The sequence below is a fragment of the Scyliorhinus torazame genome, chromosome 8 (assembly GCF_047496885.1).
Source record: "Scyliorhinus torazame isolate Kashiwa2021f chromosome 8, sScyTor2.1, whole genome shotgun sequence".
NCBI lineage: Eukaryota > Metazoa > Chordata > Chondrichthyes > Carcharhiniformes > Scyliorhinidae > Scyliorhinus > Scyliorhinus torazame.
The window spans coordinates 143,895,715-143,912,965 of NC_092714.1; the positions used below are offsets into that span (position 1 = coordinate 143,895,715).

Consider the following 17,251-nt stretch of genomic DNA (forward strand, 5'->3'; position numbering starts at 1 on the left):
CCCTCCTCTATCTCCTCCCCTAGTTCTTCTTCCCACTTTCCTTTTAGTTCGCCCACCGACTCCTCCCCCTCTTCCCTCATCTCTCGGTAAATCTCTGACACCTTGCCCTCTCCGACCCACACCCCTGAAAGCACCCTGTCCTGTATCCCCTGTGTCGGGAGCAATGGAAATTCCCTCACCTGTTGTCTAGTAAATGCCCTCACCTGCATATATCTCAAGAAATTTCCCCGGGGCAACTTATACTTTTCCTCCAATGCTCCCAAGCTCGCAAAAGTCCCATCTATAAATAAATCTCCCACCCTCCTAATTCCCAGCTGGAACCAGCTCTGAAATCCTCCATCCATTCTTCCTGGGGCGAACCTATGGTTGTTCCTGATTGGGGACCCCACCAGGGCTCCCCGCACCCCTCTCTGTCGCCTCCACTGTCCCCAGATATTCAATGTTGCCGCCACCACCGGGTTCGTGGTAAACTTTTTAGGTGAGATCGGTAGCGGCGCCGTCACCAGCGCCTCTAAACTCGTCCCTTTACAGGACTTTCTCTCCAGTCTTTCCCACGCCGCTCCCTCACCCTCCATCATCCATTTACGTATCATTGCCACATTGGCGGCCCAATAGTAATCGCCCAAGTTCGGTAGTGCCAATCCTCCTCTGTCCCTACTACGCTGAAGGAACCCCCTCCTTACTCTCGGAACTTTCCCTGCCCACACGAAGCTCGTGATGCTCCTGTCTATTTTATTAAAAAAGGTCTTAGTGATTAGTATAGGGAGACATTGAAATACAAATAAGAACCTCGGGAGGACCATCATCTTAATTGCTTGCACCCTGCCCGCCAGCGACAGAGGCTGCATGTCCCACCTCTTGAAGTCCTCCTCCATTTGTTCTACCAACCGTGTCAGATTAAGTCTGTGCAAGGTTCCCCAGCTCCTAGCGATCTGAATCCCCAGGTATCGGAAGTTTCTTTCCACTTTCCTTAGAGGCAAGCCTTCTATCTCTCTACTCTGGTCCCCTGGATGTATCACAAATAATTCACTCTTCCCCATGTTTAGCCTATACCCCGAGAAATCCCCGAACCCCCTCAAAATTCGCATAACCTCTATCATTCCCCCCGCTGGGTCCGACACGTATAACAATAGGTCATCCGCATATAACGAGACTCGGTGTTCTTCTCCCCCTCTAATCACCCCTCTCCATTTCCTGGAGTCTCTCAACGCCATGGCCAGAGGTTCAATTGCCAACGCGAACAACAATGGAGACAGCGGGCATCCCTGTCTTGTTCCCCTATATAGTCGGAAATACTCCGATCTATGTCGACCTGTAACTACGCTTGCCGTTGGAGCCCCATAAAGAAGTCTAACCCAGCTAATAAACCCGTTCCCAAACCCAAACCTCCTTAACACTTCCCATAAATACTCCCACTCCACCCTATCAAATGCCTTCTCTGCGTCCATTGCCGCCACTATCTCTGCCTCCCCCTCCACTGGGGGCATCATTATCACCCCTAATAGTCGTCGCACGTTAACATTCAGTTGTCTCCCTTTTACGAACCCTGTCTGGTCTTCGTGCACCACCCCCGGGACACAGTCCTCTATCCTCGATGCCAGTACCTTTGCCAACAATTTGGCGTCCACGTTCAACAATGAAATGGGTCTATAGGACCCGCACTGCAACGGATCTTTATCCCTCTTCAAAATTAACGATATCGTCGCCTCCGACATCGTCGGGGGTAGAGTACCCCCTTTCCTGGCCTCATTGAACGTCCTCACCATCAACGGGGCCAACAAGTCCACATATTTTCTGTAATACTCCACCGGGAACCCGTCTGGTCCTGGGGCCTTCCCTGCTTGCATGCTTCCCAGTCCCTTAATAACCTCGTCCACCCCAATCGGTGCCCCCAGGCCTACCACCCCCCGCTCCTCCACTTTCGGGAACCTCAATTGGTCCAGGAACTGCCGCATCCCCTCCCCTCCCTCTGGGGGTTGAGACCTATACAGTTCCTCATAGAAGGTCTTGAACACCTCATTTATCTTTCCTGCCCTTCGCACCGTGTCTCCCCTTTCGTCTCTAATTCCTCCTATTTCCCTCGCTGCTGCCCTCTTTCGCAATTGATGAGCCAACAGGCGACTCGCCTTTTCCCCATATTCATACCTCCTCCCCTGTGCCTTCCTCCACAGTACCTCCGCCTTTCTGGTGGTCAGAAGGTCAAATTCCGTCTGGAGTCGTCTCCTCTCCCTGTACAATTCCTCCTCCGGGGTCTCTGCAAATTCCCTATCCACGCTTAAAATCTCCCCCAGTAATCTTTCCCTTTCCTTGGCCTCTGTTTTCCTTTTGTGGGCCCCAATGGAGATCAGCTCTCCTCTGACCACCGCTTTTAGTGCTTCCCATACCACTCCCACAGGGACCTCGCCGTCGTCATTGACCTCCAGGTATCTCTCAATACACCCCCGCACTCTTGCACACACTCCCTCATCCGCCATCAGTCCCACATCTAATCGCCAGAGTGTTCTCTGCTCCCTTTCCTCTCCTAATTCCAGGTCCACCCAATGTGGGGCATGATCCGAAACCGCTATGGCTGAGTACTCAGCTTCTTCCACCCTAGAGATCAACGACCTTCCCAAAACAAAAAAATCTATCCGGGAGTACACTTTATGGACATGGGAGAAGAAGGAATACTCCCTAGCCCTAGGTCTAAGAAATCGCCATGGATCCACTCCCCCCATTTGGTCCATAAACCCCTTAAGTACCTTGGCCGCTGCCGGCCTTCTTCCGGTCCTTGAGCTGGATCTATCTAGCCCCGGGTCCAGCACCGTATTAAAGTCCCCTCCTAAAATCAAGTTTCCTACCTCCAGGTCCGGTATACGCCCCAGCATCCGTCTCATAAATCCCGCATCGTCCCAGTTTGGGGCATACACGTTAACCAACACGACCTCCATTCCCTCCAGCCTGCCACTCACCATTACATATCTACCTCCGCTATCTGCTACGATGTTCTTTGCTTCAAATGCGACCTGTTTCCCCACCAAAATGGCCACCCCTCTATTCTTTGCGTCCAGTCCTGAGTGGAACACCTGTCCCACCCATCCTTTCCTTAGCCTAACTTGGTCCGCCACCTTTAGGTGCGTCTCTTGGAGCATAACCACGTCTGCCCTTAGTCCTTTCAAATGCGCGAGCACTCGGGCCCTTTTTATCGGTCCGTTCAGGCCTCTCACGTTCCACGTGATCAGCCTCACTAGGGGGCTACCTGCCCCCCTCCCGTGTCGACTAGCCATTACCTTCTCTAGGCCAGTCCCATATCCCGCCTCCGCGCTCCCGCTCGCTCCTCCAGCGTCGCACACCATCCCCGCCCACCCACTCTTTAGCCATTTCCTTTTGGATTTCCGCAGCAGCAACCCAGTTGTCCCCCCCCCCCTTCTCCCTCCCTCCTCCCCTCCCCGCTAGATCTCTTTCTAGCTTGATTGCTCCCCCCATATTACTTCCGTAAGTCAGCTGACTTCAACTGACCCCGGCTACTCCTGCTCACTCCTCGACCCCCCCCATGTGGGGAACTCCCATCCGCCTTGCGCCTGTCTTCCTGCCTTATTCTTTCTGGTGCGGGAACATCCCTTTACCTGACCCGCCTCTTATGGCGCAGCTCCCTTTCCCCTCCCCCTCCCCTTCCCCATTCTCCAACTATGTCCCGTCTTTCCCCCCTCACCGGCGCCCACATTTCCCCAATGTCTCCCCCCTTCCCTGTTTACTTCTCAATTAACTTCCACCGTAACATTAACAATAACATTTCCTGCAGCATCAGTCCCTCAGTTCCGATCCAATTTCTCTTCTTTGATGAAGGTCCATGCTTCCTCCGCCGTCTCGAAATAATGGTGTCTCTCCTGATACGTGACCCATAGTCTTGCCGGCTGCAGCATCCCGAACTTCACCTTCCTTTTATGCAACACCTCTTTGGCTCGGTTGAAGCTCGCCCTCCTTCTCGCCACCTCCGCACTCCAATCCTGGTATACCCGTACCACTGCATTCTCCCATCTGCTACTCCGCACCTTTTTAGCCCATCTCAGGACCTCTTCTCTATCCTTAAGGCGGTAAAATCGCACGATTATCGCCCTGGGTGGTTCTCCCGCTTTTGGTCTTCTCGCCGGAATCCGATTTGCCCACTCCACCTCCAAGGGGCCCGTAGGGGCCTCAGCACCCATCAGTGAGCTCAGCATCGTACTTGCGTACGCTCCACAGTCCACTCCTTCCACACCCTCAGGGAGACCCAGTATCCGAAGGTTCTTCCTTCGCGCTCCATTTTCTAGGGCTTCGATCCTTTCAGTACACTTTTTATGAAGTGCCTCGTGCGTCTGTGTCTTAACCGCCAGGCCCAGGATCTCGTCCTCAATATCTGTCACCTTCTGCTCCACCACACGGAGCTCTGTCTCCTGGGTCTTTAATGTCTCCTTGAGCCCCTCAATTGCCTGTAGCAACGGGGTCAGCACCTCCCTCTTCAGCAGCTCCACGCACCGTCTCACAATTTCATGCTCAGGCCCCCATGTCGCCTGCGCTTTCTCCGCCGCCATCTTGTACTTCTCTCTTTCTGACCCTTTGGTCGACGATTCCTCGCGCTGCAGCCGCCGCCGCCGGTTTTTTCCTCCTTCGTTTGGGGGGGACTCCCTTCTCACACGCCCCACACCGGGTTGCGTCGTCGAAAAATTCCCCGTTGGGGCTCTTAAAAGAGCCCGAAGGTCCGTCGGAGCTGGAGCCGCCGAAGCGTGCGGCTAGCTAGGCATCACCGCAACCGGAAGTCCCTTCAGTGGCCTTGATGAGGTCTTTTCACAGTTGTTCCCTCTGCTGCTAGAATTCACCTTTGATACAGGCCCTCAGGTCAGCTTGCAGCTTTAAGCTTGCCCTTCCCCCGCCTGCATGCTGGAAGAGGCCCTGTTTATCCTGTAGTTGCAGCCAAATCTTTCACTGTTTCTGCGTGTGTCTGGCAACCAAGAGACATACCCTTCCTGGGGGACACTGTCGGGGGAATATTGCCGCCTTCTTCCCACACCGGGAAATGTCAAACAAATGCCGTGGGGGCCCTGTAAAAGAGCCCAAAAGTCCGTTCCAAGCAGGAGCTGCCGAATATGCGACCTAGCTATGCATAGCCGCACCCGGAAGTCTGCTATTCCCTTTGTATCACTGCATTCTGCTGTTCCTAATGTGTCACTGCATATCTGCTGTTCCTAAAGTATCATTGCATTCTGCTGTTCCTAATGTGTCACTGCATTCTGCTGTTCCTAATGTATCACTGCATTCTGCTGTTCCTAATGTATCACTGCATGTCTGCTAATCCCAATGTATCACTGCATGTCTGCTATTCCTAATGTGTCACTGCATGTTTGCTATTCCTAATGTGTCACTGCATTCTGCTGTTCCTAATGTATCACTGCATGTCTTCTTTTCCCAATGTATCACTGCATGTCTGCTATTCCCAATGTATCACTGCATTCTGCTGTTCCTAATGTGTCACTACATTCTGCTGTTCCTAATGTGTCACTGCATGTCTGCTGTTTCTAGTGTATCACTGCATGTCAGCTGTTCCCAATGTACACTGCATTCTGCTGTTCCTAATGTGTCACTGCATGTCTGCTGTTCCTAATGTATCACTGCATTCTGCTGTTCCTAAAGTATCACTGCATGTCTGCTGTTCCTAATGTATCACTGCATGTCAGCTATTCCTACTATACACTGCATTCTGCTGTTCCTAATGTGTCACTGCATGTCTGCTGTTCCTAATATACACTGCATTCTGCTGTTCCTAATGTGTCACTGCATGTCTGCTGTTCCTAATATACATTGCATTCTGCTGTTCCTAATGTATCACTGCATGTCTGCTGTTCCTAATGTATCACTGCATGTCAGCTATTCCTGCTATACACTGCATTCTGCTGTTCCTAATGTGTCACTGCATGTCTGCTGTTCCTAATATACACTGCATTCTGCTGTTCCTAAAGTGTCACTGCATGTCTGCTGTTCCTAATATACACTGCATTCTGCTGTTCCTAATGTATCACTGCATGTCTTCTTTTCCCAATGTATCACTGCATTCTGCTGGTCCTAATGTGTCACTGCATGTCTGCTGTTTCTAGTGTATCACTGCATGTCAGCTATTCCCAATGTACACTGCATTCTGCTGTTCCTAATGTGTCACTGCATGACTGCTGTTCCTAATGTATCACTGCATGTCAGCTATTCCTAATGTACATTGCACTCTGCTGTTCCTAATGTGTCACTGCATGTCTACTCTTCCTAAAGTGTCACTGCATGTCTGCTGTTCCTAAAGTATCACTGCATTCTGCTGTTCCTAATGTGTCACTGCATGTCTGCTGTTTCTAATGTATCACTGCATGTCAGCAATTCCCAATGTACACTGCATTCTGCTGTTCCTAATGTGTCACTGCATGTCTGCTGTTCCTAAAGTATCACTGCATTCTGCTGTTCCTAATGTGTCACTGCATTCTGCTGTTCCTAATGTGTCACTGCATGTCTGCTGTTCCTAAAGTATCATTGCATTCTGCTGTTCCTAATGTGTCACTGCATTCTGCTGTTCCTAATGTATCACTGCATTCTGCTGTTCCTAATGTGTCACTGCATGTCTGCTGTTCCTAAAGTATCATTGCATTCTGCTGTTCCCAATGTGTCACTGCATTCTGCTATTCCCAATGTATCACTGAATGTCTGCTAATCCTAATGTGTCACTGCATTCTACTGTCCCTAATATATCACTGCATGTCTGCTATTCCCAATGTATCACTGCATGTCTGCTATTCGTAATGTGTCACTGCATTCTGCTGTTCCTAATGTATCACTGCATGTCTGCTATTCCTAATGTGTCACTGCATGTCTGCTATTCCCATTGAATCACTGCATTCTGCTGTTCCTAATGTGTCACTGCATGTCTGCTATTCCCATTGAATCACTGCATTCTGCTGTTCCTAATGTGTCACTGCATGTCTGCTATTCCCTATGTATCACTGCAGTCTGCTGTTCCTAATGTGTCACTGCATATCTGCTGTTCCTAAAGTATCATTGCATTCTGCTGTTCCTAATGTGTCACTGCATTCTGCTGTTCCTAATGTATCACTGCATTCTGCTGTTCCTAATGTATCACTGCATGTCTGCTATTCCCAATGTATCACTGCATGTCTGCTATTCCTAATGTGTCACTGCATGTTTGCTATTCCTAATGTGTCACTGCATTCTGCTGTTCCTAATGTATCACTGCATGTCTTCTTTTCCCAATGTGTCACTGCATGTCTGCTATTCCCAATGTATCACTGCATTCTGCTGTTCCTAATGTGTCACTGCATTCTGCTGTTCCTAATGTGTCACTGCATGTTTGCTGTTCCTAATGTATCACTGCATGTCTGCTGTTCCTAAAGTATCACTGCATTCTGCTGTTCCTAATGTGTTACTGCACGTCTGCTGTTCCTAAAGTATCACTGCATTCTACTGTTCCTAATGTGTTACTGCATGTCTGCTGTTCCTAAAGTATCACTGCATTCTGCTGTTCCTAATGTGTCACTGCATGTCAGCTCTTCCTAATGTGCACTGCATTCTGCTGTTCCTAAAGTATCACTGCATGTCTGGTGTTCCTAATGTATCGCTGCATGTCAGCTATTCCTACTATACACTGCATTCTGCTGTTCCTAATGTGTCACTGCATGTCTGCTGTTCCTAATATACACTGCATTCTGCTGTTCCTAATGTGTCACTGCATGTCTGCTGTTCCTAATATACACTGCATTCTGCTGTTCCTAATGTATCACTGCATGTCTGCTGTTTCTAATGTATCACTGCATGTCAGCTATTCCTGCTATACACTGCATTCTGCTGTTCCTAATGTGTCACTGCATGTCTGCTGTTCCTAATATACACTGCATTCTGCTGTTCCTAATGTATCACTGCATGTCTGCTGTTCCTAATGTATCACTGCATGTCAGCTATTCCTACTATACACTGCATTCTGCTGTTCCTAATGTGTCACTGCATGTCTGCTGTTCCTAATATACACTGCATTCTGCTGTTCCTAATGTGTCACTGCATGTCTGCTGTTCCTAATATACACTGCATTCTGCTGTTCCTAATGTGTCACTGCATGTCTGCTGTTCCTAATATACACTGCATTCTGCTGTTCCTAATGTGTCACTGCATGTCTGCTGTTCCGAAAGAATCATTGCATTCTACTGTTCCTAATATGTCACTGCATTCTGCTATTCCCAATGTATCACTGCATGTCTGCTATTCCTAATGTGTCACTGCATTCTACTGTCCCTAATATATCACTGCATGTCTGCTATTCCCAATGTATCACTGCATGCCTGCTATTCGTAATGTGTCACTGCATTCTGCTGTTCCTAATATATCACTGCATGTCTGCTATTCCTAATGTGTCACTGCATGTCTGCTATTCCCATTGAATCACTGCATTCTGCTGATCCTAATGTGTCACTGCATGTCTGCTATTCCCTATGTATCACTGCATTCTGTTGTTCCTAATGTGTCACTGCATATCTGCTGTTCCTAAAGTATCATTGCATTCTGCTGTTCCTAATGTTTCACTGCATTCTGCTGTTCCTAATGTATCACTGCATTCTGCTGTTCCTAATGTGTCACTGCATGTTTGCTATTCCTAATATGTCACTGCATGTCTGCTGTTTCTAGTGTATCACTGCTTGTCAGCTGTTCCCAATGTACACTGCATTCTGCTGTTCCTAATGTGTCACTGCATGTCTGCTGTTCCTAATGTATCACTGCATGTCTGCTGTTCCTAAAGTATCACTGCATTCTGCTGTTCCTAATGTGTTACTGCATGTCTGCTGTTCCTAAAGTCTCACTGCATTCTGCTGTTCCTAATGTGTTACTGCATGTCTGCTGTTCCTAAAGTCTCACTGCATTCTGCTGTTCCTAATGTGTCACTGCATGTCTGCTGTTCCTAAAGTCTCACTGCATTCTGCTGTTCCTAATGTGTCACTGCATGTCTGCTATTCCTAATATACACTGCATTCTGCTGTTCCTAATGTGTCACTGCATGTCTGCTGTTCCTAATATACACTGCATTCTGCTGTTCCTAATGTATCACTGCATGTCTGCTGTTCCTAATGTATCACTGCATGTCAGCTATTCCTACTATACACTGCATTCTGCAATTCCTAATGTGTCACTGCATGTCTGCTGTTCCTAATATACACTGCATTCTGCTGTTCCTAATGTGTCACTGCATGTCTGCTGTTCCTAATATACACTGCATTCTGCTGTTCTTAATGTATCACTGCATGTCAGCTATTCCTAATATACACTGCATTCTGCTGTTCCTAATGTATCACTGCATGTCAGCTATTCCTAATATACACTGCATTCTGCTCTTCGTAATGTGTCACTGCATGTCTGCTGTTCCTAATGTATCACTGCATGTCTGCTGTTCCTAATGTCCACTGGATGTCTGCTATTCCCAGTGTATCACTGCATTCTGCTGTTCCTAATGTGTCACTGCATGTCTGCTGTTCCTAATGTACACTGGATGTCTGCTATTCCCAGTGTATCACTGCATTCTGCTGTTCCTAATGTGTCACTGCATGTCTGCTGTTCCTAATGTACATTGCATTCTGCTATTCCTAATGTGTCACTGCATTCTGCTGTTCCTAGTGTGTCACTGCATGTCTGCTATTCCCAAAATATCACTGTATTCTGCTGTTCCTAATGTGTCACTGCATGTCGGCTGTTCCTAATGTATCACAGCATTCTGCTGTTCCTAATGTGTCACTGCATGTCTGTCATTCCTAATTGGGGATGAGCGATAGGCCAGAAGTGGAGGGGTGCAGAGATCGGAGGATTCGGGGGGTGGGATGGTAGTTACTGAGTATTTTCAGATTGAGGGCATTGCTGGATTGGGAGCCAGTGATTGACGAATAAACTGGATTGGGTATGAGCAAGGACGTGGATGACAAAAGTTTTAATGAGCTGAAGTCTATGGAAGGTGGGAGGCTCACCAGGAGAGTGATGGAATAGTAAAATCTGGAGATAACAAGGGCTTAGATGAGGGTTTCCTCAGCAGATGAGCTGAGGGTGAGCAGAGGATGATGCCACTGAGCTGGAAACTAGGTGGCCTTAGCAATGGGGCCTCTCTGGCCTTGTTATCATAGAATTTACAGTGCAGAAGGAGGCCATTTGGCCCATCGAGTCTGCACTGGCTCTTGGAAAGAGCACCCTACTCAAGGTCAACATCTCCACCCTATCCCCATAACCCAGTAACCCCACCCAACACTAAGGGCAATTTTGGACACTAAGGGCAATTTATCATAGCCAACCCACCTAACCTGCACATCTTTGGACTGTGGGAGGAAACCGGAGCACCCGGAGGAAAGACCACGCACACACGGGGAGGATGTGCAGACTCCGCACAGACAGTGACCCAAGCCGGATCGAACCTGGGACCCTGGAGCTGTGAAGCAATTGTGCTATCCATAATGCTACTGTGCTGCCCATAAATAGCTTAAAGCATTGTCTGCTTTAAAAATAATTTTACCGTGTAAAATATGAGGGATCAGTACCTTTGGTGACATTGTGATTTGCAAATGGTATCCATAGCTCACAGCAATGACAGTATGATAGTATAACCTTCAATCTATGGACTGAATTTAACAATCCCAGACAGCTGGAGTGAGGATCAGCATCGGGACCACAGCACTGTTGATTTTGTGAGCAGCGCTCCCTGTCCATTGATGCTCCCCTGGGCGGTATGGTTTCCCCTGCTATCTGCTGCACCCACTGGCTGTGATATCATTTAAACAGTACCAAGGTTAAAGTCACTCTTAACCACTTTTTTTCTCCCCATTTCTCTTTCACTTCAACGCAGCGGAAAGATATCGAACAATTCCACATACTAGAATCAGGCGCCACAAAGGAAGAGAAATACCTCAAGAGAATGAGCAAGAAAATTCAGGGACTCCTTGGTGCGTTGAAATATAATTGAGACTTTCAGAAATTCAACATTTCTACCACTGACCAACATCTCCATGTCACTCGGTTCACACGTTGCGACAACAGAGACTGTAAATTTGTCAATGTCTTCTCACTATGTCTGTGATCATATCTGATAGTCTCCATGCATACTTTGTAGTCGAGAATCATAACTAATGAATCCTTGGATAGATTTAGGCTCTGTTCTCCTCTACCTGAATATGATCAATGAGATTCATGCCATTGTCCATTTATACCCGAGCATAACCGGTAAGATTCCTGAATTTGTTCACTGTTACCTGATTGTGACCAAGTAGGGTTTCTGAATGTAGGGGGAAACAGGAGATCCATTATCAGAATTGAACAAGATATAATCATTACATTTGTTACGGCCAGTTTGGGATGTAGGTGTACAGTCTTCTGAAACAATGATTTTGATGTGCTAGGGAATTAGACCAAACATCAGGAAATGCTATTTAACCTGGATCAATGCAGCACCGGGAAAGTGGGAAAAACCAACAGAGACTATATTTATAACTTACAGGCAAGTGAACTGAAAGTGGTGAGAAAAGGATCTCAGCATTATTGTACACAAAACACTGAATCATGAACAATGCAAACAGGGTATATTTGGATCGTATTCATACTTCTATTCAATACAAATCAAAGGACCATTCTGTCATTCTCTGGGTCATTGGTTGGATTGCATCTGGAATATGACATCCAGTCTTAGTCCTCCAGGATGATAAAGGAAGAGTTGCATTTTTATAAAGTACCGTTCGAGACCTCAGGATATCCACAAGCACTTTCCAGCCAACTCAGGAGTTAAGTATAGTCACTGTCACAGTGGAGGAAATGCAGCATTTTATTTACAAAAGACAAGCTCCCACAAACAGCAGTGACAATCATGGCCAGATCATCTGTGTTTGTGATGTTGATTGAGGAATGCATATCGGCCAGGACTCTGGGGATAGCACCCCTGCTGCTCTTCAAAATAGTTCCACGGGATCTTTAATGTGCGCTTGAGGGGCTACGCAGAGCCTCAGATTAATGCCTTGTCTGAAAGATGGGTACCTCTATCAGTGCAGCATTCCCTCAGTCCTGCATTCCCTCAGTCCTGCACTGGAGTGTCAGCCCAGATTTTATGCTCAAGTCTCTGATATGGGACTTGAACCCTCAACCTTCTGACTCAGAAGTGAGAAAGCTACCAAGTGACCCAAGTCATTTGGTGAGTCATATAGTGGCCACTGTTGTTGATTTATCTCTACTACTTGGTCTTTTCTGTGGCTCTGTTCCAATTAGGGCAATCAGTGGATTTGCCTTCTTTCTATATTGTCTATGTCCGAATGCTTAGAGTCGCCAGGTATCAAATGATACCACCACAAGTTTCAACCGGCTGCCGATCAGAGCCAAACACCAGTTAGCTAGCTCAAGATCAAGGGTACTTTATTTACACACAACTACTCATGCAACATAAACACTACTAGTTAACTACACCTATTACTAAGACAACCTGATCTTAACTTCGGGCACCCGGCTTAGGTCAGGAAACAGTGGCCGCTGTTCAATTCTGGATCTCTTGGGTTTGAAGTGGTAACTGCTGCTCAGCTGGGCTCATCCGTCTGGTAGTAGACGTTGAACTCAAACTTGCTTCTGGTGTTGCTGCAGTTGGCGATGGCCGTGACCGGGGTACCAAGGCCAAAAGAGAGCGAACATATGGCGAACTCTTCCTTTATACTCGGGGGGGCTTTCATGCTCTTTTGGGCGGTCCTTTGATTTGGGCCTTACTAACTGGGTGATCCCTGATCACTCTGTTTGATTCCTGAACCAATAAGTGGGCGGGGATCTTGATGGCTGGGCGTGTCTCAAGTGGTCATTGACCCCGATGTTTGCATTTCCCTTGGACAGGGAGTGGCGCCAAAATGTCTGGGACTGTCCCGGTTGCTGGAGTACCAGTCCTTTCTGTTGGGGGAGAGGGGCCATCACCTGCTAATCGGCCTGATTAACATGCATTAACGGAGTTTCGATGCCGTCTGGACTTTGCTGACAAATATGCATTTCAGGCTCTGAGCCTGCCTGACTCTTAGCTTGTCCATGTTACCCATCAGTCTTTGCGAGTTGCTCTGTACCTAGTTGGAAGTGGCCATCCCAGATGGCTACACTCCATCCTCTTGATCCTCAACACAAAGCGAGAAGGATCACCATACAGGGACTTCTTTGTTCTCTTGGGTGCTGGGTACCCTTAACCAATGACAGGTTCTATTCTACTCTGTCCTATGGGTCCAAAAACATTTACCTAATTTCCCTAAACAGCAGATGTCTAAGAATCTCTAGGGGGCCATTTAACATTCAGTAAAAGGGGGACCTCTAACTGTCTCTAACTAGACTACACTCATGCTGCTATCCACAATCCAAAACTTATGTTACAATACAAAAAAATATCCGATCGCAGCATCACTGACACTTAAATACACAGAAAAATAAACATTATTCACAAAACAACAACCGCGGAATTTATTAAAGAAAAGGTTCAGAAAGAGTGTGGGGTTTGCTGGAGTCCGAGGAAAGGGGCTCTAAATGTACATACTGGGGGGGCGGGAGGCTCTCCGTCTCCATTTCCGCAATCTAATTGTCTGAATGACACTGTACAATATGGTTATTATTAGTAAGGCTCCCACTGTGTAGGACAGTGAATACCACTTGATGAGGTTCTCACACCATGTGGGGATATCGGTGGCTGGGTATGTGTGCGGTGTGGTGTCCGGGCTGGGGGTGTTGTGTTGGGTAGTCGTGTTTGGGGCCTGTGTGGTGAGGGGGGTAGAAGTGGGTAACGCGCGCAACTGGACTGTTCCAGCGACGATCATGATGCCGATTATCAGGGTCGTCTTCATCTTGTTTTGGTTTTCCGTCACCGTCGAGTGTCTTTGTATCTCTCGAAGGGAACAAGCATAGTGTCTGTTATCATCGTGTTGTTTAACATCTTGTATTTCCGTCTGTGTCTCTTTAACGTCAATTCTTCCATTATAAACGTCACCATATGTGACTCCCTCTATTTTTTAAACAACCATTTGCGGAGACAAGACATCCCAAAAAAGTTCTGTGTCACAGTGCGAGCACTCTCGCAGCCTGTGGTCGATGAGCTGAGTGGGCGGACAATTTCTCCGTCCTCTGCAAACTTGTTTTTCCAACCAAGTGTTTCTTGCATGTAAATAGTATGTGAGGGAATAGCAACCGAAGGGTTTCCGGGAAGGGCAAAAGTAATGGCAAAGAGCATTCTTTAAACCACAGGACTCGGAAAAAAAACCCAGGAAAAGAGTTTTGAAACCAAGTAGTCGAATGGGGTGGTGCGTATGATCCGTGGCAGGGCAAGAATGGGTGGGATCCCCGGGTAGGGTGGTGATCAGTGCTGTTGCTCCACTACCCGAGCTTGGCTGACCAAATGTATAAGGGATCCCCAGGCAGGGCGGGGATCAATGCCGTTACTGAACTGCCTGAGTGACCTTCCAAGAGCGGTACGAATTTGTAACTATATGGGTTGCCGACAAACTTGTTTCACTAACTGCCATGTGGTGTCAGAAGAGTAATTATGAGTGCATCAAGAAATTTGGTGTGAGACCAAAAGAAAAAACTATATCAAGACATTCAGTGAGATCGACACGAGTAGTCGCACAAATAAACAAACATTCAACATTTTAAAAAATAACAAATTAAAGAAAGAAAAGTGGGCAGGCTCCATCAGGGTACAGGACACCGTAAATCTCCATCGCTTCCTGACTCTCATCATCTGGACACCTCAAGATTCCGTTTCAAAAGGATTTGCAAAGGGGTTACCATGGTGGGAGTCAGACTCGTAGCTGTCACCATCTCCCGGGTGCCAAACTCCTTCATGGAATTTGCGTGCTAACACGGCGTGTGCCGATGTGGGGTCCATTTCGTCATTTCTCGTCAAGCGACAGGAATTGTCACGGTGCCAGTGCTTCATGGTCCGTAGGGAGGTTGTCAGGGGGTGTCGCTATGGTCGGGTGGCGGGTCAGGTTCCAGAGTGGGCAGATAAATTGTTTCAAAGGGACTGACTTTATCGTCGTCGGGGTGTTTGGGCCTGTAGTGTCTAGGGCCTGGTTCGAGGGATCTTTGTTCAGGTCTCTCAGGGGCTTCAGTAGTGCTGTCGCTGTTGCTGTCACTAGCAGCCGAATCAAGCGTCAGGGTGAAATTTGATCCTGGGGGTGTGGTCAAGCTCGTGTCTGTGGACCTGCTGCTGGGGGAGGGGGAACTCGGGTTGTCAGTGGGCAGGCCCTCATTGTCTGCCATCGTCAGTGAGAGGTGGTGTGAGTGGCTGCACTGCGTTCCGTAAACCTTAAGCTGATTTACATGGAACCATCCTGATTTTCCGTTTGGAAACGTGATTTTATAAACCAAGGGGCTTGCCTTGTCTGAAATTGAATTGGGTCCTGCAAATTTTGGGGAGAGGAACGAACTAGGGTTGTACAAGGTGATCATTACCTGCTGTCCGACTGTATACTCTGTCGGGTGTAATGTTTGTCAAAGCAGGCCTTACTCTGCTTTCGTTTAGCGCCTAGTCAAACAGCTGCAACGAACTGTGCTGCTTTAATATTCTCTACCATGTGCTGGACTGCTTTCTCATGGGTTAGGGCGGTGACTGCGGGGCTGACCAAATCAAGTCCGAATAAGTATTTAGTAACCTTCATGGATCGTCCGGTCATGAGGGTGTGGGGGGCATATCCTGTTGAGCTCGACACTGTGTTCCTGATAAACATCAGTGCGAATGGGAGCACTGTGTCCCATGTTGTGTTGTGCTGCTGCACCATTTTCCTAAGGGTGGCATTCAGCAAATGATTCATGCGCTCCACAATGCCGCTGGACTGCGGGTGATAGGCAATGTGGAACTTTTGTTCAATTCCAAATATTGTCATAACATTTTTCATGACCCTTCCCGTAAAGTGGGAACCTTGGTCCAATTCAATACTACGGGGGAGTCCCCATTTTGTAAAAATCTGTTCTGTTAAGACCTTTGCGGTGGCCTTGGCTGTGTTTGTTCTCAATGGGAACGCTTCGACCCATTTCGTAAATGTGTCTATCACCAGTAACACATACCTGTAACCATTTCTGCAGGGGGGAAGGGGACCAATGTAATCTAATTGAAGGTTTGTCCACGGGCCATTTACAGGGCGGGTGTGTCGTAGCTGGGCTTTTCTCGCATACCTATCGGGGTTGTTTTGAGCACAAATGAAACAATTTTTGACGTAGTGGGACACGTCGGTTTTCAACTCGGGCCACCAGCAGAGGGGTCTGAGGTGGGCAAGGGTGGACTCAATCCCTTGATGTCCAAGTCCGTCATGGAACTTACAGATGATCTCGTTTCTGTCCTGGGTGGAGACTACATAAACTCCATCTTTGAGAACGATTCCCTCATGGACCATCAAAGGATTTCTAAATTTTTCAGAGGGGGCTGGGAAGGTTCCTTTTAAAATCTCCTTTAATGCTTCATCTTCTTTCTGTGCCTGAGCTAGGTCTTGGATGTTGGTCTGTGAGACCTGGACCGCATGTACTGGGGCACTCTCGGGGGGTTGCCAAAAGTGGCCATGTCGTGAGCCTGCCTTCGCTAGGGCGTCAGCTTTCACGTTACCGAGTGGGGAGGAACGATGGTGACTTCGTTTTTTTTATTCTCCTTTTTCACATTTTGTCCCACATTTACATCCATCAACAATAATCAGCAAGAGATGTCAGTTCCCATAATAACAACGATCCCATCTACCCACCAACCCCCGAACCTCAACCCGCATGTTTACAAAAACAAATGACAAAAAGGAATCAGGGATTACCCATAGTCACCCTTAATCTTACATAGCTCTCCCACCCCCCACCCACCCCCCACCGCAGGTCTCCAGCTCCTCCCTTCCACTGCCTCTTGGAAAACTCCTCCTCCCAACCTCGGTTCTTTCCACCCCGGCTAGACCACTCGGACCCTGTTCTGCCAGGCTCCGATGGCCGCAGCCCCTCCCCCCACCTCACTCCCGTTCGCTGGCCGGCTTAAACCGGGTTCCTTTCCCACTTGCCCGGCCCTAGGAAAGCCCAAAGATCCCCTTTTAGCACACAAACCCCGCATATCCACCTACACCCCAAAGAACTCTCATTTCGAGTGAAAGTCCCAGCCCTTCCCTTGTCCAAATATATACCACATTGGCTCCTTTAATCTCTACACCCGCGCGCAGTGATACAAAAAAGAAGAAAATACAGTCATGAGGTTACATCGGCA

The 17,251-nt window shown here is 47.9% G+C and overlaps 1 protein-coding gene across 1 annotated transcript in view; it reads left to right on the forward strand.

The window, feature by feature from the left end:
* Positions 1-11,136, forward strand: part of LOC140428885 (glutamate-rich protein 6-like) — a 163,741-nt gene extending 152,605 nt beyond the window's left edge. Inside the window, exon 14 of the mRNA XM_072515532.1 lies at positions 10,874-11,136. Coding sequence (XP_072371633.1) covers positions 10,874-10,990 — 117 coding nt within the window. The 3' untranslated portion in view covers positions 10,991-11,136. The remainder of the gene's footprint in view (positions 1-10,873) is intronic.
* Positions 11,137-17,251: the final 6,115 nt, after the last annotated feature.